The sequence below is a fragment of the Chlamydotis macqueenii genome, chromosome 7 (assembly GCF_036417535.1).
Source record: "Chlamydotis macqueenii isolate bChlMac1 chromosome 7, bChlMac1.mat, whole genome shotgun sequence".
NCBI lineage: Eukaryota > Metazoa > Chordata > Aves > Otidiformes > Otididae > Chlamydotis > Chlamydotis macqueenii.
In genome coordinates, this window is record NC_141562.1 from 34,864,823 (window position 1) to 34,890,779 (window position 25,957).

Here is a 25,957-nt window from a genome sequence, read left to right on the forward strand (position 1 = left end):
AATTTTCAAATATTTCCAAAATCCTGTGACTTCACTGTAAATAAGTATAGCATGCATGTGTTCTTCATAAGACACTGCTTGTATAAAGAAGTGATAGTGTGCCTAGCCTCTGTTTCTAAACATCCTAGGACAAATAATTTGCAAAGAAAATTGCAAGCAGAGGATAAAAACCAGTAGTTAGCTTTTCAACTCCTTCCTTTTCTTTCCTTCATTCAATTTGCTTTTGTGACATCAGTTCAACAACAGCTACCTACAGCCTGCCATTCTTCCACACCAATATCTTTCAAGGAAGGGAGTCTCTAACATCTCTATTAAACTGTAATAAAGCAAAGTCTTCAAGATGTAATGCCTCCAAGTCAACCAGGCATTACTGAAATAACTTAATCCACAAAGTCAGTACTTACGCAGCCCCACTTCACCACTAGCAATCACTTCACAAGAGTAGCAGCATTATCCAGACACATTTCAGAGTTAGTTTTAAATTTTGTTTCTGGTGTACTATTTCAGTGAACGTAAAGTGGAACTACAGAATTAATGTCAAACTGATTTTCAATTGCATTACATTTGGCCACTTCTAAAAACAATATTATATTCTTGATGCAATCATTTTCAAACAACAGCACAGGCCCAGAAGATCCCACATTATAATAAATACTACAAATGTATAGAGGCTGCTGAGGTTAGCTCCCCATTTTACAGCATTAAATCTTCATATTTAAATAGTTTGCTGGCTACATTAATACACTGACTCACGTATGAGCTCTGTTTAATCCATGTATACAAAGTTCACATTTTTATTAAAACTTACTACAAGTGGCTGAACCCAAAGTTTCTTAGCAATGGTATCTTTCAGAACTGGGAGGCTTTCTGCCATTATAGTCAGATTTGTTTCTTTTCTTAGGTGCCCTAGTAAACGAAATGCATTCTATTTACAGGTCTTGAACTATGTAAGTTGTGGAAGGGATGTTAAATGGCACTGTCTCAACTTGAATGAATCATCCCAAACTGTTAAGTATTTCCAGAGAGCGGAGCAAGTAATCAGAACCTATGGCTTAAGCTGGTGATGCAGCCACCTTTAAGATTATTTAGATGACAGAGACAATGTTTTCCAACTCACCCATTTGCTTCCCTCAAAGTTAATATTCTCTTTGGTTTGGCCACCAGATGTAGATGATAAACTCAAGTTGGTAAGGGGTGGGGGAGTGAGGGGAAGACAAAAAAAAAAAAAAAGAAAGGAGGGGGAGGGATGTGTTATTTTCAGAAGACTGAATCAGCATGGCCACCTGTCGTGTAGGCCACAATAAAGCTGAAAAGATTTTTCCTTCACACTCATCAGTTCAATGAGCCTCACAATTTTTTACTATTTGAAAACTGGTTGAAAAGACTGCAGATTTTTAGCACACTTCGAGGAAAAAAAGAAAATGCCGCACCTCCTACTCTAGATTTCATGAGCTTTGTATCATTACACCTTATAAACAGATTTATTTGGTTATGAGTAAATGTTCAGTAAATTTCTATCAATCAGTGTTCTGAAATGGTGTTGTAATATGTAAAAAGCAATGATACATTTAGAAAGAAAAGATATCACATTCACAAGATCTCAAAAAAACATAGGAGAGACAACCTTAGGTACTTAGGTCTAAACAAAGTTGAGGCTAACAGGTGTTACAAAGGAGGTCTGGTGATAAACTGGTTATTCTAAACGTTCTGTGGATTCTCCTGACCCTTTCCTTAAAAATCTGCTACCTGGCTCAAAATTGGTGCTAATCTAGCTTCTCATTGGTTTCATCAGCAGAGCAATTTCCCTATCTGTAACAAAAAACAAAGAGAAAAAACCCAAGTACAGCCAAGACCACAAAGGCATGTTATCACTGCCTGTAGTCACTAAGCAACAGTTCCACAAATATGCAAACCTAAAAAAGGGAGAATTCTAGTCTATTGGAGGATATACTGTAAACAGGAGATAGCCAGGTAACCAAATGACAGACAGTTATCTGACAGCCTTGAAAACCTCTCCATGTGAACTACTTTTAAGCCAACTTGTAATAAGTACCACATGCAGCTAAATTAAAAAAAAAAATTAAATCCTAAGCCAAGTTAAATGTAACCAACATTCAAATTTAACCATATAAAGTCTATATTAAAATCCAAAATGACAATTATGAAATACTATATTACTAAAAACACTGTCAAATGCTTTGAATAATAGTACACTAAGGAAATAAGTAAAAACACGCTTTACCTTGTATCTCATTTTGGGGCATGAATGAATGTAGAAACCCATATAATAAAAACAGAGATCAGGAGCTTTTTCATGAAGTTGCCTAGTAAAAGCAATTTCCCTGTGAAAGGAAAGACAAGACTAATTACTTTAGAATTCTTACATTCATTTTACCTCTTCATACCGAAATATTTTATAGCTACCTGGCTCTTGACCTATTTAAAGAACTAGACTTCTATCAAATAAAAAAAAAAATGAAGATAATAAACTCGAACTAATGCTTGAAAAACCCCAAAGATAATAAACTGAAAATTAATGCTTAAAAACCAAACAAACAAATCACCAAAATCCAAAACACCATGTCAGGCTTAAAAATACTTTCATTTTTGTGTTTTGTCCTGCCAATTGCCTGACTTGAAATAAAAAAAAAAAAGTGACCAAGAGCCTCAGTTTAACAAGTTTGTTGTTAGCATTCATGTACATTGCGACTCTACAGAAATCTAGCCCAGCGCTTGCACACAAACTGGCTAACGTGGCTCAAGAAAACACCAGAGTACTTTTAGAAAACAAGCTTCAAGGATAAGCTTCTTGTTTGTTCCATTATTTGCGTTCTAGCAATCAACATGTAAAAACATCCATCTCGATGCAAGAAAAGGTATTTTTCACAAGGAAAGTGGTATTATTAAAAAGATTCAGCCAGTGTTTCCACTCTAATGCTCATTTTTACAGCATTTGTGACTTTGCAGTTCACATTTGTAACAAATTCGCTAAAACATGGATGTTGGTTCTTACTTTCGGTGTCAAAGGGGTAAGAAGATACGAACACGTGCATCTAGGAAGCATGTACAAACACTGGGCGTGTTTTATCACTTCAGTTAGCAATAAGGATGTTTAAACGTACTGAAAACCCAACATTTCAGTTGCATGCAGTTTGCTGAGACCATCACGAGTTGATAACTCTGTATCTCCATTCAAAGAGGAGACTGTCTAGAAAGAAGTTATTCTAGATCTGAAAATCCAAGTAAACACAACAGATTCCAGAAGTAAGATTTATGTACTACCAAAAATGTACAAACATGCACTTCATACACATAGTCCTTAAGATATGGCATGAAGTTAAATAACCTTACTCCTTCATGCAGATTATCCTGGGCCTCATTAAACAAATGCCTTTCTGCCATTCAAAAAGCTGGAATACTACAGGGGAAAAAACATTATCTTCGCATTTCAAAATCTCTTTCCAATTTCCAATTCTTGCTCTATCTTTCATTTATCTATTCGGCCAACCCCACTCCAGGCAAAGTTTTATTGGGGGGATGCTAAAACATCCTTCTCTCTGTTTTTCAGGAGCGTGTGCTGAGACCCAATGCAAGAGCATCCTCAGATTCCACCATTTTAAACCAGGAGCAGCAATGAGGTGTCACTATACGGCATAACTCACATCTACCTGTGTTCATTCTGCCTAAATCCCTACAGAAAAGGGACTACAGGCTTGCTGTTATGTTTTTTTAGAGCTTTCAGTTATGGTACGTATCTAAAGAGTTATAATGGCTGCTAGCACTTGGCAAGAGTAGTCAACTAGTTGGCAATACTCGTACTCATTTTATCAACACAAAATTCAGATTTAGTACTGAATTCCAAAAGAAGTTGAAGTATTTGTTCTCTTACAAAACAGACATTATGAATACCATGTTTGTCTATTATTAACGATGTCATGTCATGGGGAAGATTTAACTTTTTCTTGCAAATAAGAATAAGAATCACTCAATATTTCTCAGTCAGTTTTGCTCCTTTGGTAAGACTGGTATTTCACGAGTAGCTTCTTCTCCCCTCATTCTTTACTTACATGTCTACATATATCAAATGATCTTCAAATCCCAGCCTTTCTACGACTCAGCAGCAAAAATTCTCAAAGTAGCATGAAGTGGAAGTGACAGGACTGCAATGCAGTTTAACCTCCTCAGAGTAAAATTGGCAACAGCTTTGAAGGTATCAAATTCCTTTGCAACTTCCTAAATCCTCTCTAACTCTCAAGGTTTTTTTCCCTTTTTGAAAGAAGATTGGTCCACTCTAAGACTGTGGGGAACTCATTTTTATTGCCTTAAATGCTGCAGAATTTATAAGCTGCTTTTTCACCAGTCGAGTCACGCACACATGTTGCGCCAACAAAGTTTTAAATTTAGTATGTAGAAAATTTAAAATAATTTCAAGAATTCATAAAAATTTATTACATCAGTCTATCATTATATAAAGTAATGAGATATGTACAAATACCAAAAAAGAACTCTTAGAAGGACTTAGTTTTTTATGATACATGCTCACCCTGCATGGAAAAGATAAAAATCAGTCTAATTTCAAGAGTCTAGCATATATAATAAAACACTTCTAAAAATCCAGACCACTAATAGACAGAAAAAAGATCAACTCTAAATCATAGGAGTTCCAACATTTTTTCTACATTTGTTAATTCTGATTAATTTTATGAATTATTTTATAAATTAATTAATTTTATAAAATCACCAGTGCCACTGAATGCCTCAGAAAAATGACAGTTCAGACTCTTTTAGACACAGACGACTGGAGATGCTACATCAACAGTCGCATTAATGCTCATGACAACTTTGAAGTTAGCCCTGCTCTGCTCTGTAAACAGGACCAGATGACATCCAGAGGTCCCTTCTGACCTAAACTCTAAGTATACACTTTATCCTTCATAAAGAACCATCCTAGAACAAGGTGGAGAGAGCCAACAGGAAGGGAATGTTATCAGCTCTGTTAAAGGTGACACACTCTGAGAAATTGCACTTTAGGACTTAACTGATCTAAGAGCTCACCAGAGTGGGAGGAGGTCCTGCTCCCTCGCTCCCAACCTGTTCTCAGCTGCACACTATGGCTCCATCACAGCTCTGGCATTAACAGCTTCTTCACTGAGCCAACTCAGGTCACTAACCAGGTTGCTAAAGCAAATAGTCTTCTGCTCAGTAAATTAAACTGGCTCATTATACAGTTGGTAGAAACTCAGCATATAGCAGAGATGGAGAGGAGTGATTGCAGCACTTCATTTCAGCAGCAATAAACCATTAGACCAATGTCAGCAACTTAACAGTGAACTTTGTGGCAAAAACCCTTTGACATATGCATTTGAACAACTCGTGTAAAGATTATTCAGAAATCACAAAATTCACCACTACGAAGAGAAGAATACACCCAAAAAGGAGAATTTAAAAAACAAAGAGAGTCTTCAGAAATCAGAAGATCCTAATCAAAATCCAAAAAAATTATGAGTGACTAGACTTCTGAGAGATTAAATTGCACACAATCACGTCATATTTACCAATCCTGCTGGGTAAAACTAAACAATAGCTAAGAAGCTCCACCTGTAGAGAAGTTGCACTCAAACAGGATACCTCAGAGAAAGGAGCAAGCTGGATCTCACAATGCTAGTGCTTCTTTCATAGATGGAAGAGTGTAGTTCAAATCTGAACAGATAAAGACTTTTGCTAGAACTTTTCAGACCTATGGAAACTTGAAAATAGAGAGGCCTGGCACAAGGTGCAATGCAGTTATTTCATAAGAACCTCACTGGGAACACCATATGTCTGTGGCCAGTTCACTTCATGTGAACAGAGAAGCAAAAAGACCGAGAAAAAAAATCGAGATGCACAAATATTTCCACTCGTTTAGGGTTTTTTTTTCCTTATAATAATAACAGAATCATAAAATTGCTTATGAAAGAAAAACAGTAACTTGCAATTTAGCATAAAAATCTTATTCACAGATAACAGCACTACTCACTATTCCTACTGTTTTGCAAGACTAGGTTGACAGTTAATTTAAGGCTTTACAATTCATAAGTTTACTCTCTCCATCAGGCTTTCTAAAGACAAAGATAATGAGATTAACATACCTGAAAAACACACTTACTTAGTGCTAGTCCAGCAGGAGACTACTAATTCAGAAGACAACGGGTTTTAGGTACTCTATTATTTATGATCTCAATGTGCGTACAACTATAAAAGTGATAAATTTCATTTGGTAAATGGGCTTTACTTTGAAAAAGGTCTAAGGAAAAATTATTTCTATTCAAACAAAAAAAAAAAAAAAAAAGAGACATTTCCTGCTGAAACCAAGCAATACTAAGCTATTTTCAGGGGCAATAAAAACTAGGTATTTCGCTTCCTAGTGTTTTTTTAATCTTTAAAAGTGTTTAGCTAACTAGAAAGATACATCCTTGTTCAAAGTTGACAATTAAAAATTTATTTGGAATGCAACCAACTGTAGAGAGTTAAAAAAATTAAAAACTGACCCCAAATAAATACTTTGCTAGAGGTAGTGTTACCAGTATATGTATATATGAAAGAAAAGCTCAATTTTAGGAACAAGTATTAATTCTTACTGTTAGGTCTAACAAGATAACAAAAATGTCCTCTTACCGTAACGCAGAGTAGACTCCCAAAGATAAGAAAGAATAGTCTGGATCGTAGTACAGATAGACAGAGGACACGCAGTAGGGCAGGATATCAATGACACCAACAGCAATTATCTTCCCATCTAGCCAATACTGCTGGTGGAAAGAGCCGTAGCCACAGTCTGGTCCATTTGGAGCATTCTCTGCCTAAGCGGAAACAAAAGTAGGATGTAATTGTCTGACAGGTTGACTTTCAGCATAAAAACAATTTTAGAAAGAATTTTAAGACAAAAGCAAATACTGTGAGAACTTTCTTCAGCTATCCATGTTTAGAAAAAGGAAAAAAGGAATTTGAGAAGCAGGGAAAACAATGTTAATTCACTGTATCATTTCTGACCTTCATTGTACTCATGATCAGTAACCTCCACGTACCACCCATGCCAAACACGAACCTGCAAACAGCCTCTGCCATCTAGCATTTATTGTACTGAAATGATAAATCAACAACGTGATTCATCAAGTTATTAATGTATGATTACATGCAAACAAATTCTGTAGATATTCTTTTTTTTTATTATTATTACTTTTTTTCCCCAGAGTTTGGCCTTTAATTTGACCTATTTACTCTTCAACAAGAGATGAAGCCCAAAGGCAGAAAGGTGAAATGCAGACACTTCCCTGTGCTGGTGCTTCCCAAAGCTGGCTGCGACTGCCTAGTTCCTCGTCACAGCAGGGACCTTGCTGTTTCTCTCCCCCATGCTCCCAACTACTGGAAGCACTTTGGCCACAGAAATTCAGTTTCTCAGAGCAGCCATTAAAGCTGGTTGAGAGGAGCATTTATAAAAAGCACTGAACACTTTACTCTTTATGTGAGGTTTACTCCTTACGATCAACAAAACACCTTGTCTCTAGCAACCTGAAATTCTCTGTTGAAACAGAATCTGTGGAGTTGCTTCTTTGTCAGCCCACATCAGAGTACCTTCCACAAAACCACTAAGGAACTTGCTGTCCTCGCGCGCTGCAGTTTTGGATGTGCAGTGAAGTACGCCTCCGGACAGGGTAAAGCACCTAGAGCCAGAAACTGATGCTTCAAATTAAGAAGAAAACGATCTCCTAATTTAAACTGTATTACATAACCAACTTTGGCATGCCATTGTCTCCAACGTCAAGGTTACTTTAATCCTGAATTCCACTGCGCTCAACTTAATTATCCATCTAGTCATGTTTTTCACTGCATTGCCAGATCTTCAGAAAGCTGCTTCTCACTCAATAAATCTGACAATATTGCCTACTATGACCAACTGGTTTGCATTACAACAACAGAAGGTGGGTTTAATCAAGAATTTTGATACAGTAGCGCAGACTGAAGAGATGATGGGCAGTAGAAGTTATTCTAATTGGTACCACATGTGTCAAAAGAAATCAATCACGTGAACAAAAATAATTTCAGCTGACTTAACCAACCAATAAGTCATAACATAAAGGCCATGTAATAAAATTTTTGCGTTTTCATATAGTTACATAGCTTAGAACTAGATATGGAGCTACAGATACTGTAAAAGTGAAATGATCAAACATTTGAGAGCTCTATCTGCAGTATATGAGGATATTAGACTGTGATAGTAGCATATTAAACTAAGTTTCTTCTCATTCAGGTAAAGCCCACTTATTCAACAGTTATGGTTTCATACAATAGCCTCAACTTTTCACTAGAGTCAAATGAAATCACATGGTCAGCAGTAAAACTTTTCAGCTGAGACACAGTCAAGTAAGAGATTTTCTCTGAGGATTTCTCCGCACAGTTAAATTCTCTTCTCAGAAAAAAAAAAAAAAAAGAAACATCTCATGCAAGCCAAGGGGAAACGTGACTGGTAATACAACACAGACTTACTTAAGTTTCAGTTAAAACAGATTTTCTTTCTTTGTCAAAACCTCATCATATAGGATTTAATGAATGTTTAAAAAGATAGCCTAAGCCAACGTGGAAAACATTTTCACTCAAAGTGAAGTCTTGTAAAGTTAAACAAATGCTGTGTCTGTGCGCGACCCCAAACCTCCAAATGGCATCGCATGGGTTCGGTCACCAGACCTCTGCAAACTGAGGTATTAATATCAGTTAAGAACTTCTAGTAAAGTATAAACTCCAGTTATTTCACTAATGCAATTAAAATGAAATGTCATAAGCATAAAAGAGGCTATGTTCTGTAACGAACATAATAAGCATAGCACTGATGTCAGACAAAATGTTCAGGGATCTCCATTACATAAGTAAATAACATTTTTTAAAAGTTTCCTTTTAAAAATTAACATGTTAACATTTTCCTCCTCCTTGAAAAGTGTTCATACAATGTAATCCTTTGTAATGCTTGTAAGTATGATGTTTTCTCCAATTTCTCAATGAATACTTGGCTCCTTTAACTTGATTCCTCACATGCGCTATCCAGGTATTTTGACGTAAAACAGGTCTAGAATATGAAACGTTTTCCTGAAGCAGGTTACACCATTTCTCACCACTGACATGGCCACCTGGGACCGTGTTTGTCAAAGGTGATGTAAACTATACCAGTGATATCAGGTGAGCAAGCCTCACCAGAACAGGCTTAGCTTATCTTCCAGAAATGATACCTTAGCCCTGGAACCAGTACAAAGGGAGCAATTTATTTAAAATTAACAATTTATACGCAAACTTTAATACAATAAATTATTATAATCTGATTACATTGAAACAATCAACAAATTAATAACTAGATCTAGGACAAAAATTCAAGCAAATAATTTTCTCTCCAATGTTTACACTATAGTGCAGAGAAAGATACAATATTGTCCATCACATGTTAATTCTACCCGTCTTCATATTCTGCTAATGGTTCCATTAACACATGATTGCTCATATTTTTAATAACGCTTTATTAAAATTTAAATATTTAATAGCAACTGGTATTACATATTAGTCCAATTAGTATACCTCAGTGTAATAACTGCTTATAATTGAATTTCAGTGGTAGTGAGAACACTCAATTTTCTTCAAAGCAGTCTCTTTATTTTTAAGGGATATTTTCCTACATCATCACCATTATTATTATTATTATTATGGAAATTGCACTTGTTAAGCTGCATGCCAGACCAGCGTGCAACCGCAGAAGGCACTGCACAGTCACTTACCAAAAACGGGTTCTGACCATAACAACTTCACGATTATTTCTCTCTGTAAGGTTTCATGAAATTTCCTACTTTGAACTTTTCCATTTTACCCTCTGCTGTGGATTGAGGTAAGAAGATATGAAATCCATGCTATGTCTTATACAAAGGAAAAAAAAAAAGCCAGGAAACCCTTGACTTCTACACTCCAGTGGAAATTATTTGCTGAAGAAGTGAAGTGATTAATTCCAGCAGCTCCTTTCCCAAAAGGCACACACACACACAACCTACACCATATGGTAGATTTCTATCTCTTGGTTAGCAACACATTTCCTTTTCAGTAGGATGTCCTCCTTTCATGAGGGATTAGTGGAGCTGTTGTGAAAGTGGCCTACAAATATAGGCTGTGTCAGCAGAGAGGTAGCACTGCACGTTTTCATTTTTTTTCAATGAATGCCCCCTTGCAGCAAAAAAAAAGGCCAACAACATCCTGGGCTGCACCAGGCAGAGAGCTGCTAGTGGGGTCAAGGGAGGTGAGCCTTCCTCTCTGGTCAGCACTGGGGAGGCTGCATCGGCAGTGCTGGGTCCCGTGCTGGGCTTCCCAGTACAGGAAAAACACAGACTGACTGAGGCGAGTCCGTATGGGTCATAAAGATGATTAAGGGGCTTGAGCATCTGAGGTATAAGGAGAGCTTGAGAAAGCTGGGACTCTTCAGCCTCAAGAACAGACGACACAGAAGGAGATTTTGTCAGTATGTAGAAACACTTGACGGAAGGGAATGAAAATGAGGAAGCCAGACTCTTCTCAGTAGTTACCACTGACGGGAGGAGAGGCAATGCATGCAAATTAAAACACAGGAAATTCAATCTGAACAGAAGGAAACAGGTTTAATTGAGAGAGTGGTCAAACAACAGCAGAGGCTGCTCAGAGACCTGTGGAGCCTCCATCCTTGGAGATATTCAAAACATATGGTCCTGGAAAACCTGATCTAGCCAACCCTGCTCAAGCAGCGGGGCTGGACTAGATGATCTCAAGGGGTCCCTTCCAACCTGAACAGTTGTTTGATTTCATATCAAAACAAACTAAATCAACTCACTGCATCAAAAGGTAAGACACTGTCTACAGAGCTAACTTCTGTACCTCCTTGGAAAAGTATAGTATTTGAGTTATACTGTCAGCTATTTAATCAGGACAGTGATTGAAAGCTTAAAATGCTAAAATCATCAGTGAAGCCGTGAAGATGCAAGGGACTTCAATAGCAAGAGACTTTGAGTATCAGGCCTTGAGTAGAGGCCAAGGTGATGTCTATAATACTATAAGGAAAAAAAAAAAAAAAAAAAAAAAAAAAAAAAAAGAAAAGGCCATTTGCCAAGATCTCTGAATGAAATGAGTTTTGATTTAGTCCTGTGCAGCGCATCAGATGTGACTGAGGTATGCCATTCTACAAAAGGTAGTTCTGGGAATTACAGACCTGTAACCATATCATTTGTTATCAGATCTCCTAAAAATTAACACATATCAATAAACTCAATAACACTGAGCAGAGGCTGATGTGCTTTTTGAAGAGCAAAGATCCAGCTTCACAAACGCCTTTCAGTTCTCTTTCAGGATTCAAAAGCATCTCAGTACAGAGGAAAGCAAACAAAGTGAGAACAAATTATTATTTACATAATGGAAAGCAGCTCACTTTCCATCGTGCTGGATCTATTCTGTTCTCCATACTGGTATGTGAATTGCTGAAGACTGAACAGTGTTGCATCAAACTGAGCTCATAATTTAAAAGTTTTCAGGATGGTTAAGCAAGAGCTGAATGTAAACAACTACAGAAAGATCCCACAATAACGAGTGATTAAAAATGCAGAGGAACTATCAAATGTTCATAAATGAACGGAACATAAATGCGTGGGGGAAAAATATTGTTATATATGCATCCAAAACAACGGGTATAAATTAGTGATTCACTCAAAAGGATGCTTATGAGAGCAGTTTTATGAAACCATTGATTTAAGGCTTAGCATCAGTCAAAATGAAAAAAGACTAAAGAGCAATTAGAGAAGGATTTGAAAACAAAACAAAAAACCAAATCATCATTTGACTGCATAATACCATGGCGCATCTGAGTGCTGAGGCTCATTCCAACTGTTGTATCAGCACAACATGGAACAACTTGGGAAGGACAAACCCAGAGATGACTATTAACGATGCCAATACAGCCACTGGCCCAGAACAACCCCCTAACTCACTGAGCACCAAAACCCAGGAACCCAACCGGACCCATTCAGATTTTCCCTGTGCCCTTCTTCCATCAACACTCTCAGTTTGGCAGCAACGTGGTACCAGGCCACGCTCATTTATGGTTAAGACTCTTGCAAGTCATTTTCCTATAGTGAATCATAAACATACCTCTCCAAACAGAGTAATATTTGCAGATGTGAAGTGGTAAAATGGCAAATACTTAAGTTGAGCTTCTAAGATGAAAGGATGAATTAAAAAAAACCCAAATAGTTCCCTCAACATTATCCTGTTTACTGCTAGAAAATTGCCTAGTTTTCTGCTACTACAAACTGTATCAGTTTTCAAATTATTCTTTTTTTTGTACCAGAGTCCATAGCAAAAACTGAAACTAAACAGAATAATAAAATCAGGAAATAAAGACGACAGGAAGAGTTTGGGTGTTCATAATATTTTGCAGCTAATAATAATATTAAAAATTAAAAAAAATACAAATTGAAATAATGTACAGCTTAAATTTTATTTTAAATTATTTTTGTTCAAAAGAATAAACAGACTACACACTAGTAGATTTGCTTGTGGCAACTGCTTCAGAATAAAGAATTTCAAGAATCCCTTGGCCTCTGATACGCAACCCCTTTTATTTAACTTCACCTAATTGAAGACATCTGTAGTGGTGCCACACGAAATTTAATTCAAGCTTCGAAATGTCAATAAAAAGTGTCTATAAGAAACAATACTGGTATAAACCTGGCAGGGAAGTGTGCATCAACATCTACGTAGCCATACAAAATTAAGAATATAATGGCAGTCTGCTGCCTGAGTTGACGAGGTGATAAAAGCCCTTTTCCTATAAAATCTAATGAGCTCTATTACTCTTCAGCTCTCAGGAATGCAAAGGCCAGTGGACTCAGCAGAGAAAAGCAACAAACTCTCCACACATGGATTCATTCAAACTGCTACATATCAAATTACTAGCGTAATTACTATAACCTGACAATTTCATTACAGTCACGCGGTACTTAACTCTTTAAGACTAACAAGACAGTGTAAGAAATCCACAGCAGTTTGCTTACTTGAAACGAAGCAAGAGCATCTCTCCTGAGCTTTCAGCTCAGCTTGTAGTCAAATACAAGTTCAGCCAGTTATTTAGTAATACATTCTTTTCTTTCAAAAACATAAATCAAGAACAGATAAGACACAGCACTTTCTGCTACTGTCCTTTGATGCAGTGATATGAAATTCAGTGGTAGCTTATTATCCAGCAAAGGAGTCCTCAGACTCCTTTGAAAACAGAGCTCCCTTCCTTACCAGTCAGTGATGATACAAATATTGTGACATTCATCTATACTGTAATGGTTTGCTATCTACAGAGAGCGAAGAAGAAAGAAAACATTAATTTCAAAACCTGTTTCCAGAATGAACACATACCTCCAGAGGAGAATCACACAGGAATCGTGTGAACTGCATCGAGACAGATTCATCAGAAACACGTGCCCAAGAAGACAGTCCAAATATGCAAAGCAGAAAAAGAAGAAAAATATTATCACTACTTCAGGATACATTAACAGTCAGACAAATACACTCTTTCAAAATCATATACTTGAAAAACACCATCAGATTTTAAGAGTTAAAACCAAATTTCCATAAATCATCTCCCACTTAGGTTTAGAAATACAAATAGATAAAATAGTTAACCATCCAAAATACATCCTTTCTATAAAAGAGAAGAAGATGATGTGAGAGAATTATCACCTTGTAACACAGGTCTGTTTCTGGTGTCTTTAATTGTAAATTACACATTATCCTTCTCTGTGACTGCATGGAACAGGGAGTCCTTTCCCACTGTTCCATTGGTACCTGCCCAGTCACTAAAGCAAGGGAGTTCGGGCCCTCAGATCTCTTAAAATAAATTTATTACATTTGTTTACAGTCAAAATCATAAGCAAGCTTGTTTTAAGTCTAAAGAAGAGGAAGAAGAAAAAAAGACAGTCAATTTCCTGAAAGTGCAAGCATTTTCAAAACTCAGTCCTTTACTCGGTACAAAATAAGATGCTGCAGATAATTATTCAAAAAGGCAAGGTTTTAATGATCTGGAGCCTTTTCAATATTCTAACAGCAATAAAATATAATATTTATTTACCATCATTTACTTATTTGATACAAATACTTCCTTCTAGGTGAATCCCTCATTAAAGACGTTACAAAGTTCTGGTATTTAACCTCAAAACATTCCTTTGTTAAAAAGCTAGTATGTGTTACACAGCTTCATCCCCCCTCTTGTAATAGCTGGATGATTTAATAAGTCAGCAGTTCACAAACTGCAAAGTAACAGTAAATAGGAACTTTTAATTAAAAGTTTGATAAAAAGAATATACACAGACACCTACAAAATTCTGATTGTTGTCAATATTTTGTTGTCAATAATTCTATGAATTTCTGAGATCAATTAAAGAAGATTATTCTATTTAAAGGGGAATACAAAAAGAGGGGTGATTACTTGTCAGTCACCTTATTTTTCCCAAGGAAGAGGAGGAGAGGAAGGAAAGCAACAATAAAAAGGGCCAATATTGTAAGTTGCTGACTTAGGATGGAGTTCCATATACAGTATAACTAACTAAAACGTTCTCTTTTCTGCAATATCTGAATTAATTATGATTTTTTTTTTTTAAATTGGTGGGCAGGGAGAGAGAACAAGACAAAAAAAAAAAAAAAAGAACAGCAATAGAGGGAAAAAAAAGTAATCCAAAATTTGAATTATTGAGTTATGTTCCCATAAAAAAAGAACAGAGTTACAAGTTCCTTCACTGCGAGTACATCAGTCCTTACAGCCAGTGATTTCAGAGTGGGCAGGCTTCAGGAAAAATAAACCATGTGTTATTAATTTTCATGTCAGAAGACCCCCAATAGTTTTTAATCTGTAACTTTAGCTTTATAGTGCAAGTTAAACCTTATGGGCGAGAAAACTGAGCCAACGACACTTTTCAAATAGTTTTATCCATTCTGCAGACCCTGCTGTACAATCCTTATGATTAAGCATAACTTCTGCTTGCTGGGGAGTATATACTTTTGCAACTATCTACACTGCTGGCTGGGAAAAAAAAAAATACTTAACTGCACTTGAATTTGTATCACAATCTTATGGGGAAAGAAACATTGCAAGTCTTGTTACATATTATTTCACCTGTTGACACTTGCTGAAGTTCTCAGGTTAGCCCATTTTCCTAATCGAGTCCTAGAAAACTTCATACAACTGCGAAGTCAATTAAGAAACAATTAACCCAAAAACACAACAATTTTTCGTTGTAGGTTTGCTGGACTTTTTTAAGGAAGAATTTAATTGACATATTTGATATTGAATTTAATATCTTAGATCCACGGACCTCTGCTATTACCTTCTCCACCCTTACTCTCCCCTTCCACCCCTAAATCCATACCACTTTCATCATAACTCAGGAATATACCTAGTCTATACATTTATTTCAATTGAGGTAAACTAAGATCCAGTTTCTAAATTAATAAACTTATTCTAACACTGCAAGATTATTATGAACACAATTCAAAAATTATTCAGTTATCCATGAAAGAAATACAGTCAAAAGCCGGTGCAGCATGTAAAATAACTCAATCTGTCACACAACTACAATTAAAATTCCTCTCACAAAATCACTCTTTCCTAATTTTAATTTCAAATGGAATTACATAAACTTTAGTCTTTTAAGAGCTATATAATACATATGAAATCCACAAGATTTAGTTATAATTGCCAGAAAGAACCAACACAACAATGGAAAATAAGTTTAAACAGAGAGTGACACGTCACTGAGAATTAAATCAAAGGGGGAAAAAGCAGAAAAATAAAAGGAAGGTTTGGTTCAACCCAAAGCTACTTGCTTGAGTAAAAGCATATGCACAGCTTTTAAAAGCTGTAATAAAACCAGAGTGTTAACACCTGCTTCCTCTCACAGGTGGGGGAAGAGAGTCAGATGCTTCAGATGCTAAACCAGAATGGATTTCACTCGGTAGCTCAGTAATTTTTGAAAGTGAGGGTTACCGATGCCACACAAGGACATCACGGCTTTATCAGCCAGAAACAGCTTTGAACTGTTACCAGCAACTGTAAAACTATCCGAGATCTTCAGTGCAAAGACATCACAGAAAGGCATTGATTTCTAATTTTCCCCTTGCCAGTATTGGAGTTTGCTCATATTTACAATGCACTGGCAAGGAAAATTGAGTATTTTCCGTTTTAATTTGAGTAAAGGAGGGACGAGGAATGGATATGGGATCTGGGGCTTTTTTTTTTTTTTTTCTAATCCAGTCTCTGAATGGGATTAAAATAACCCCAAAAAACAGCCCACACCCTTGGTTTGTTTTTCATAAAGGTGGCAGGCTCATAATAACATAAGAAATAATGACTTTCCATACAGAAGACAAGTCATATAACCTACAGTTCCAGTGTACTACCTTCATGTGTATTAAGCAAATTTATACTCTCTTCCCTCCCCTGTTCCCAAGAGGCATATAATTAATGCTTCCCCATCTTGGGAAACAAAAGCAGCCAAACGAGTGTTACCATACTCAGTAACAGGAACAACCCACGAAAAGACAGCGTTCTTTCTAAACGGCCCTTGGCATCTTCCCCGTGTATTCATTGTATAAAGAGTTTCTCCTCCTCAAGCAGGGCAATCTTTAGGTATGTTAGATATGCAGGGAAACAAAGAGCTAGAACTGGGATTTTCGTCTCTACAAGCTCCTTTCCAGGTCAAACTTTTTTCCTGTTTTATCCAGCTCCTCTTGGCTCCATGCAAGCCCTGCATGAGTGTGTAGGATACCCTGCCACCACCAAAGAAAGGAGCGATGTCCCCCTTTTCAGCTCTGCTACTTTCACGACCACTGGCACTTCTTACAGGTTCAGAATAAAGTTTTTGATCTCAAACATTAACCCTTCCTAGTTCATCAACAAAAAGTGTTTCTAAGGCAATTTACTTTTTAAAGAATTTGGTCTGTAGTCATAAGCACACTTTGTCCTAGGAGATGTCTTAGAATTTATTTTGTTCATTGGGCTGCCACATTTTAATTGAAATAATCTACAGAAGGTTAAAAATAACCACAAAGGCTATGGATTTTTTTTAAGCATTCTGTCACTAGAAAATAAAAGAAGAAAGAGGAAACTAGGTTAGAGAAATCTGAAAGTTTGCAACTGGCTGCTGAGCACAGCTTTTGAATTGACCAGACCGCGCTCCTTGGCATTTCCCAGCCTACTCACTCCGTTTTCTTTATTAGTTCAAGTGGATTTCTGGGAGGCAATTAAAAAAACCTGGGAAATTAAAAAAAACAAAACACTATACCTATTTCAGTAATTTTTTGCACCTTTTCAAACAGTGTATCTTTTGTGCGTTGTGAAATTCTTTTCTTCCAAGACAAATATTTAGATAAGCCCAAAGCAAAGAGAGTGTCCAGCTAACTCTGCAGAGGGACCAGACACATGCTATTTTTCTACAAGTGGTCATTATAAAACAGTCATTAAAAGTTAAATAAAATGTTTGCTTCAGAAGGTCTAAACAGCAATAAACTGTTCACTCCTGCTCGTTCTGGAAACTACTGTAGATTTTTTTTTTTATGATCTTTTAAGGAAATGTTTTCTAACTTGTGTAGCTGCCACATAGCTTGTTTCAGTTAAGCTCCACTGTATTTCTTAAAGACAAAGACTACTGTAAAAAGACTTGAAGCCTAACAATCACATTAATGGACTAGGTGTATTGTACAAGTGTTTTAAACCACCCAGATCAAGCATTAAGTTCACTAGAGAACAGGCAGGAAGAAAAAATGCTTAATTTCAAATTTTTATATGACAACATGTTACATGTAAAACTCAGTTTGGAATGACAGGCAGGTTTTTTTTTAGCACAAGAACTGAATACAGCTAAAGAACTAAACTAGCTGAGGGCTTTTAGAGAGATATATTTATATATACATGTGTCTGTGTGTCTATAAAATACGCTGACAGCTTCTATAATTGACTTCAAGAAGCATTTTAAAAAAAAGACAACATTGGGTCAGAAATGCAGTGCTGCTGGCGAGATGATACCTCATTAAGAACTGCTAGAGATATCCCCTCCTCTACCCAAATTAGCTGTTGATTACATCAATGGGATCAAAATATTTCCTTTGTGGGATGAAAGGGCCAAGAATAAGTGTTTTCACTGTATTAACTTCATTTAAAATCTTTGCCTCCAGAGCTACACAGTTCCACATCTGCATCTATCATTTAAATACCAAGAAATAAATGTTGACACTTGATATAAAACACAAAAGACATCAGGTGGCAAAATATTCTGAAACATTTACATATGTATTTCCATATACTTTATTACTCGTCCTGAAGCTGGGGTAGAGTTGGATCACAGTACCTTCCAGGTGATTTGTGTTCTGCAGAGTCCTCCCTGTATTTCTTACCCAGAAACACAGATATTTTTGCTGTTAAGCAAGAGTTAAAACCTTTGCAAATCCAGATTGCTCTTAGCAAAGCAGAAGACAAGCCAGATCTATTACTAAGCTTCCTTAAATCCACTGTTCTCATCTGAAGAGCCAATCTATACCCTTGGACCTAGTTGCTGTTTCTATCTTGTTTCTTTCTATCATGTTTCTACCTTGTTTTCAGATTTTTGTACTGTAATTCTACAAGGCCAAAGCTTAAAGTACTACCTGGTCACTCTCATATTCTTGTGTTTCTTGAAGTAAAACCAGAATAACAGACTGAGGCATGTCTGTAGAGAAAGTCACCTCTACTAGCACTGTCTAGCACCAGTACGTGACTCGATTTATCAGAGTATTTCTGCCTCTTGGGATTATACAAGACACATTAGAAGTTCACCCTTCTGTCTCATCCTCTGATCATTATTCTACAAATTAGTCTACACACTTTCTCCCAGAAATATAGCCAAAAGTTACTAAAAGTTACTCAGTTTCAAAAAAATACAAACTCCGAAACCATATTTGTCCATTTCTCTGTGCATGAATTATTGTGACACAGGTACATTATGGTATCTTTTATTTCTTACAACAAATGAACAAAAAAGGGTGGATAAACTGTCATTCATGATTTGTTTGCATAATTATAGCACTCTTGATCTGCTCATCAGCTCTGTAATTTGTGCTCCAACTGATCTTTCACTGTTAATACAGGAAAGCAGTGTTTGCTCCATGAAAGGATGGATGCTCAATCTACTATCACCTCTCTGTTCATTACAGAGGTCTCCCTTTTTCAGTTTTTCCAGGCTTTCATGATTTCAGGTTTTTTCATTATAGCTTGGCTTGTTTCACAAAAACAAACATAACCTTCCAAGTAGAAAAAAATACAAGTAACTTGCAGATATGTAAAGAAATCCTTGTAATTGATTACATTAGTGGCTTTTTGTATGTTTTAGACACAGATCCATATACCAAACAGGATTATAGTTTTCCACTACTTTAGCAAAAAAAAAAAAAAAAAAATATATATATATATATTGGGAACAGTACAGGGGATGTCTTACTTAAGACAAGAGTATACATATTACTAAAAAAGTGGATAACTATGTATTTACATAGCAGCATAATAAGGTTTTATGTTCCCACACAGAAAAACTGAAAAATCAGTTCTTCCACAGCACTATTTAAGAGCAAATATTATGATGCAACCCTTAATTAGAAAATCATTTGCTATGTTTTTCCTCAGGACACCAACTCAATTCAATAAAAACACACTGACATAAACATTCTTAGATGCCAACAACTTTGCGCAACATCAGTACTTGACTGCACTCCCAAGCACAAAGACAACCAGGTCAGTTTTGAGGCTGACATCCTGTAGCAACTGACCAAAGGTTTGAGAGGGCTGAGAAGACTTCCAAGGGAAGTTCAATTTATACAGACAAACTAAGAGAAAAGGGGATAATCAATAGTCTAAAAGCCTATGCAGAAAATAGTTGTAAGCTTTCACGTCAAGATTAAAACATAGATTCTAAAAAATTTCACTCACAAGCTGAATTATTTTTGATTCCAGGAACAATGAAAGACTCAAAACTATTCCTAGAATATTTACATATTTAGCAGACAGCAAATATACTTCTACTTTACCAGAGCCTCTGCTTGCTAATGAGAGCAGCACAGAAGATTGTGATGATGCTTCTGTAGAAAAGGCAAGTTTCATAACCGCAGGGGCAACACCAACTCTGAGGCTTGGAAAAAAAGTTTATTCCGCTATGAAATTTCTACCTTGCTTTTTATTAGAACAAAAAGAAGCCACTGCACCAGCCAGGAATCAGTACTGCATCACCAAAATCCATTGCAGGACTCTCCCCAGCAAAATCCCAAACTAAATTCCTGTTAATAAACACACACTATTATTAGTGCTACTGCAGTCTCCATCAGAGATGCAGAAGAAGAAGAAGCAGGAAAAGGCAAAATTCAAACAGACCCATCACCTTGAAGGGCAGGGAAACACCAGTTATCACTGGTCTCAAAGTGGCACCAACCAGAGAGAGCCCAGAAGTTCAAAGTAATCTTGGGTGTCAAGTATTCAATGGATTCTCCATCCTGAAAATTATCTATTCCCCTTTCTCACATAAGATCTTGACGAAAAGTAGTATAGACATTGCATAGGTGCAAAAAAAAAAAAAAAAAAAACGGCCTTCTTTCACACTCATTGAGCAATAATCGGCTTCATGCTTCACATATCTTCTGTTAATGCTGTGAACTGTTTTATAGCTTTCCGCATTAGTGTTATTTTCAAATAATCACGAAATTCTACATCTATTCCTAAAATTGCCCTTTAATGTAATAAGGTTAATATTAAACTAGTCTAGCAGCTAATATAGGCAGGCAGTATATTGTAATGCCAACAATCTGAGAATATATTCCAGAAAGAAGCTGTTAATATGTCCCATAACAAATTTTACTGGATTTTTAATTTAAATATGGGCAGGTTTCTGAATATGAAGTGTTCAGCCAAATATAAAATTAAATACTCTTCTGACACGAGAAACTTTCCAAACACAGAAGTGTGCAGGACTCTCCCTGAAAAGAAGGTTCACCTACCATACACAGATATATTAGCTTGCACAGATTAAAAGCTAAATTTAATTTTTAAAGCAAAAAAAAAAAAAAAATCCTGGATGTTTGCCAGTTTAAAGCCCAATGCAGACTTGTTAGTACCCTGATAAAAAGCCCTGTGTATAGGACAGAATTTCATTCTACCTTTACTTAAAGAACTACTTGGCTCCGTAATGTCTGTACGATATATTAAAGTCTGAAAAAGAGGAAGAAGAAAAAGTTTGAGGTCTTTCAAACAGCATTTTCCACCCTTCCTCTCAATAACTTAGATCAGTTTCAGCCTACCTGGTATCTTCTGCTCTTGAAAGTGAATGAGATAATTCTCCTCACATGCAAATTCAGTATTAAAAAAAAAAAAAAAAAAAAAAAGGCTTGTAATCTACATCAAAATACATTTTGTGTATTCTTCAGTTTACTTCCCACAGGGATCAGATACAAAATGCTTTTGATTGAAATGACAGAGCTTTAGTGACTAATAACTGTGAATGGAAAGACCTTCTCAGCCAGTCACATGAACACACAAGATGATTTACTAGTGCTAAAGAAGGACGTAAATTAAAAGCCATCAGCATCAGAATCAGTTTTTACGTTTACGAGAAGCAGATCTCATGTCTCCTCTGGAATATGACACTAAGCCTGAACAAACACGATGTGAGAAAGAGATGGTAAAGACAGAGCAGGGAAACACCTATGGCAAGTAACAAAGAGAGGAGGCTAAAAATCCACTGAACAGTGGATAGCAGTATGAACAGAAATCCATCCCCTTCATATTCAACAGCAACTTCCACGACAGACTTAACACCATGAGGTGTTAAAGAAACCCAAACCGTCCTTAGTACATCTTTATAGGCTTTCCTTCCCCAGACCCCCTCAGTTAGAGAACAAAGTCCCATGGATGACTGGGGCCATCAAACCCAAGTCTACACCAAACCACGCACTCTGACCCGAGAAAGAGAGCAGACGAACTGAGAGCTAACCGCTATTCAGAACTGAACTGCAAGCAACCTTTGTGATTTTACTCTTGATTCTTCATGATGTAATGATCATATTAAAAAAAAAAAAAAATCATTATTTTAAATGCAGAATAAGTAAGCATACAAAGTTCTTACCACTCTCTCTGCAGCAACAACATTTTCAGAGCAAAAGCATGGTGGAATGTACGCTGTATTTAGGGTTGAAATACATTCATTAGCAGATAGATCAAGTCCTAATCAGGCTGGGTAATGCCCAGTACAAATGTAGTAATGAGTTCAATCTTTCTTGGCATGTTTCCGATTTTTACCTTATTATAATTAACCTAATTTATGTCAGTAATTATAAAAAGGGCAGAGACTACTACTTACTGTTATGAGTTCTACTCTCTTACAAAACAAAGTGGAATACATTTTATGGCTTTCCACAGTAGCATTACAGAGATCTCACAAAAAAGCTCTCCTTACACTCTTTTGAACTGAAGCCAAAAATGATTATGTGGTTTTATTATTCTACCTGGAAAGCAGCCACAGCTTGCTAGGTATTGCTTCTGCAAGTATTGCTCTCAGGAACAGAAAAGTCTGACTAGATAGTTGATCAATATTGAAGTCTTACATTTACAGTACATAGAAATGACAGATGTGAGGTAGCAGTTTTATTAATTCTGCTAATGAAAGTGGTGTGCCATCTGCCAAAGAAATGGAGAATTGCTGCTTGTTTAGAACCCTATGAGTACTTTTTTTTTTTCTTTTTAGCTTATTAGAATAAGATTAGCATCCTGTAAGCACCATTTTAAAAGCAGGCTTCATTCATATGCAATGTACTCTCATTGAATCTCACAAAATTTCTGCTGGGAATATTTTTGTGCTATTTTGACATCAAAGGGTGAGTTCTACCTGAGAGGTATGCTTAGCAATGAAATGTGAATAAAACTGAGATTTTTTTTAAAAACCTTCAGCTGTTAAATTAAGCGAGATAACAGAAAATTATGTAGCAATATCAAAAAGGTACCAAAGAGCTCTAAAGCAGAGGATGCTTTTGCCATCATAAAAGCACTTCCATACCATTATCCCATTTCCTGTGGAAATCTTCGTTCCAGACCTCTTTACAAATCATGTACAAACAGCAGCTCTACTTAACACATTACTAACATTAGTTTTTAGTTACGATGGTGGATAATACCCTGTCTCTTCAGCTCAGTTGCCCCTGGGCTGAAGCCTGCTAAAAATCACGATCCTTTCCCTCCCAAATGGCAACGCCCATATTTTGATATTTAGAATCACTCTAAGAGACACCATATCCCATCAATTAATTGTGTATTAAAAAAATGTTTTCATAAAGGTGCATGCAGTGAACGGTACCTCATTTTCGCCACAGTCAGAAGGTGTATCCTTGTGAATAGCCATCTGATACTTGGCAAATAAAGTGGCTGACTGGTCGAAGGATGATTTGAACTGGGGGTCATCAAAGGAGACAGGTACTAACCTCACCTTCAGAGCAAGATAAATACAAGCATAGTATTTTGAGTGCATATAATCAGATAACATGCTTCTGAAGGTAAGGCTAGTGAAAGATCTCCTATCCACTTCAAAGCCGCAGAAGCCAGTTTTCTGCTTTAAACATAGTAACAAGAAAATTCTCCTACAGGGGAAAGTCTGACAACTAACACTAAGCTTAAACTGACAGTTGATACTTTCATTAAAGAATAAAATTTTTATAACACTAGAACACTTCAAAGCATCAGTTTATTCAACCTATTTTTTGACCAAGTTATCTAAAAAAAAATCAAACAAATTTTTTTTTCATTGTACAGTCTCAAGGACTTTCAAAATGTGTTATTTTTAACGGTATATCACTCATTGCCCCAGTTTAGCAATTATATATTCTTGCTACATATACTTTTTCTCTGAACTCCTGATTTTTTTTCTTTATAGTATTAGAGAGGTAATGTGCCTGACAGTTAGCTATTACACACCACCCGGTCATTACAAAAAAGCAGTAACGATATGCAGTTTAGATGGAGTGCACTGATTACTTCTTGAAGGGCTTAAGTTGAAAATGAAGATGTTTATAAAACTTCTGGAAACCTTAAACCAACAATTTGTAGGTGTGATAAATTCTTCACTTGCATGTTGGCCCTGATAATGCTTGTCCCTCCTTATGGAAGCATTCAAACCAATGCCAGTGAGACTAGTTATCAGCGTGTCCCACTGGTCTCAGTTCTCCTGAGATTTCTATTTATGAGCCCCACAATATCTATTTCTAAAAGCCTCATCCTCTCCACCTCTTACCCCACAGTATCCCCATGTAACTTCCTTAAGTTTTCTGTCTGCAATTAAGACCAAGTATTTGCAGTACTCACAAAGAGATAGCAAAAGAGTTTGCACTTTCAGGACATTGATTTTATGCGATACAGTATTTTACATGCTCCTGATCATATAATGGATATAAAATCCACGCTTGCTTCTCCTAGAAACAAGACACATGAAATGGAGAGGAAGTTGAGCTTTGCATAAAATTCATTTGGCCTTCTGACCTGATTTATAGTTGGTTTATCAGGTGGGTCCTTGTGAATAACCATCTGGTAACGTTTATAGACCTGGTAAGACTCCTGAAATGTGGCTTTGAACTGTGAACTTGGTGGAGATGATCTCACCACCCTCACCTTCAGAAGAAGTTAAACACATTTATTATTACAATATAATGCAAGAACTATATATTTATACATATACAAACAGCACAACAGAGATAAATTGTTAATTGCCGCACAAATGCCCTAACAATGTAACTAATATTAGCCAATAGCCTTCCAATTCTTCAATTGGAAGTAGCTCAATTTAGGCTACTGAAGGCTTTTATATTTACACTGAATAGCAAATAAGGTTTTCAAACTGCAAATTAAGTTTACAAAAACGCCTACAGAAGAACTACACACAAATAGTTTTCAGGAAATAATACCAACTAATGGTATGCAGATTGACATTTTAAAAATATTTTCTGTACTTTTTAAAGTCTTCTCTTGCAGTTTCACACTGTATAGAAAAATAATTGAAGGACTCATGCACTTGGAAGACTCATACTTGTGCTCTTTAGACTAAGACTATGCTTTTTGCAATAATCCCAAGGGGATTTGTTGATATTTTTCAGATTGAAAGAGGAAGATTAAACAATGTTTCCATATTCAATTACGAGTTAATTGTAATGGGAAGTTATCCATCTTCCCCACCATCACCTTTACGTACACAAAAATAAAATAATTATTTGAAATAACTAAATAAATAGTCCTATAAATTAAAAACCATTCTCAGTAAAAACGATTGCTCCATAACCAAAACAATGCTATCACATAAGCAACAGTGCATTTATTTTCAAGAATATTTAAGGACATGTTCATTTCAAAAACACTTAATTTTCAATACGGTTCTATTTTCACAAATAGCATTGTTTCTGATCTACAAAAAAAAAAAAAAAACAACCCCAAAACAAACTCAAAACCAAAATACCACAATTGACAGTCATAGTAAGAAGCAAAGACAATCTGGGAAAACACTGCGGGAACCATTCCCTTTTTAATTCTCCCTGGATCTTCTAAAGGAAAATGTTCAGACAAAGCCATCATACTTCTGTTATACAACTCCACAGAAAATCTGGAAGAGTTAGTAAAATGGATCCATTTAATGGCTTCTTGTCAGTTATTCAGGGTCAATCTTTTAAGTCATCACTACCTCTTTGAATAATTACCAAAAGACTATTAAAATTTTAACTTCCAATACAATCATTGATAATAGTAACTCCAGGAAAAGACTTATATTCAGATAGATTTAGATTTCCAGATTCCGTAAAAAATAAAAAAATAAAAAAATAAAAAAAATTGGTTTTATGGGTTAGA

General features: G+C 36.1%; 1 protein-coding gene across 6 annotated transcripts in view; it reads right to left on the reverse strand.

Annotated features, from left to right (window-relative positions):
- ATE1 (arginyltransferase 1) overlaps positions 1-25,957 on the reverse strand; it is a 78,713-nt gene that overhangs the window by 43,538 nt on the left and 9,218 nt on the right. For 2 of the 6 annotated variants that reach the window (XM_086752157.1, XM_086752154.1), the window contains exons 7-10: positions 23,430-23,558; positions 13,432-13,464; positions 6,655-6,836; positions 2,243-2,342 (exon numbers count right to left, since the gene is read on the reverse strand). In XM_086752157.1, coding sequence (XP_086608283.1) covers positions 2,243-2,342; positions 6,655-6,836; positions 13,432-13,464; positions 23,430-23,558 — 444 coding nt within the window. Of the gene's footprint in view, positions 1-2,242; positions 2,343-6,654; positions 6,837-13,431; positions 13,465-23,429; positions 23,559-24,604; positions 24,734-25,957 lie in introns of all 6 variants that reach the window. The other 4 variants (XM_086752160.1, XM_086752156.1, XM_086752159.1 and 1 more) reach the window with 3 other exon arrangements.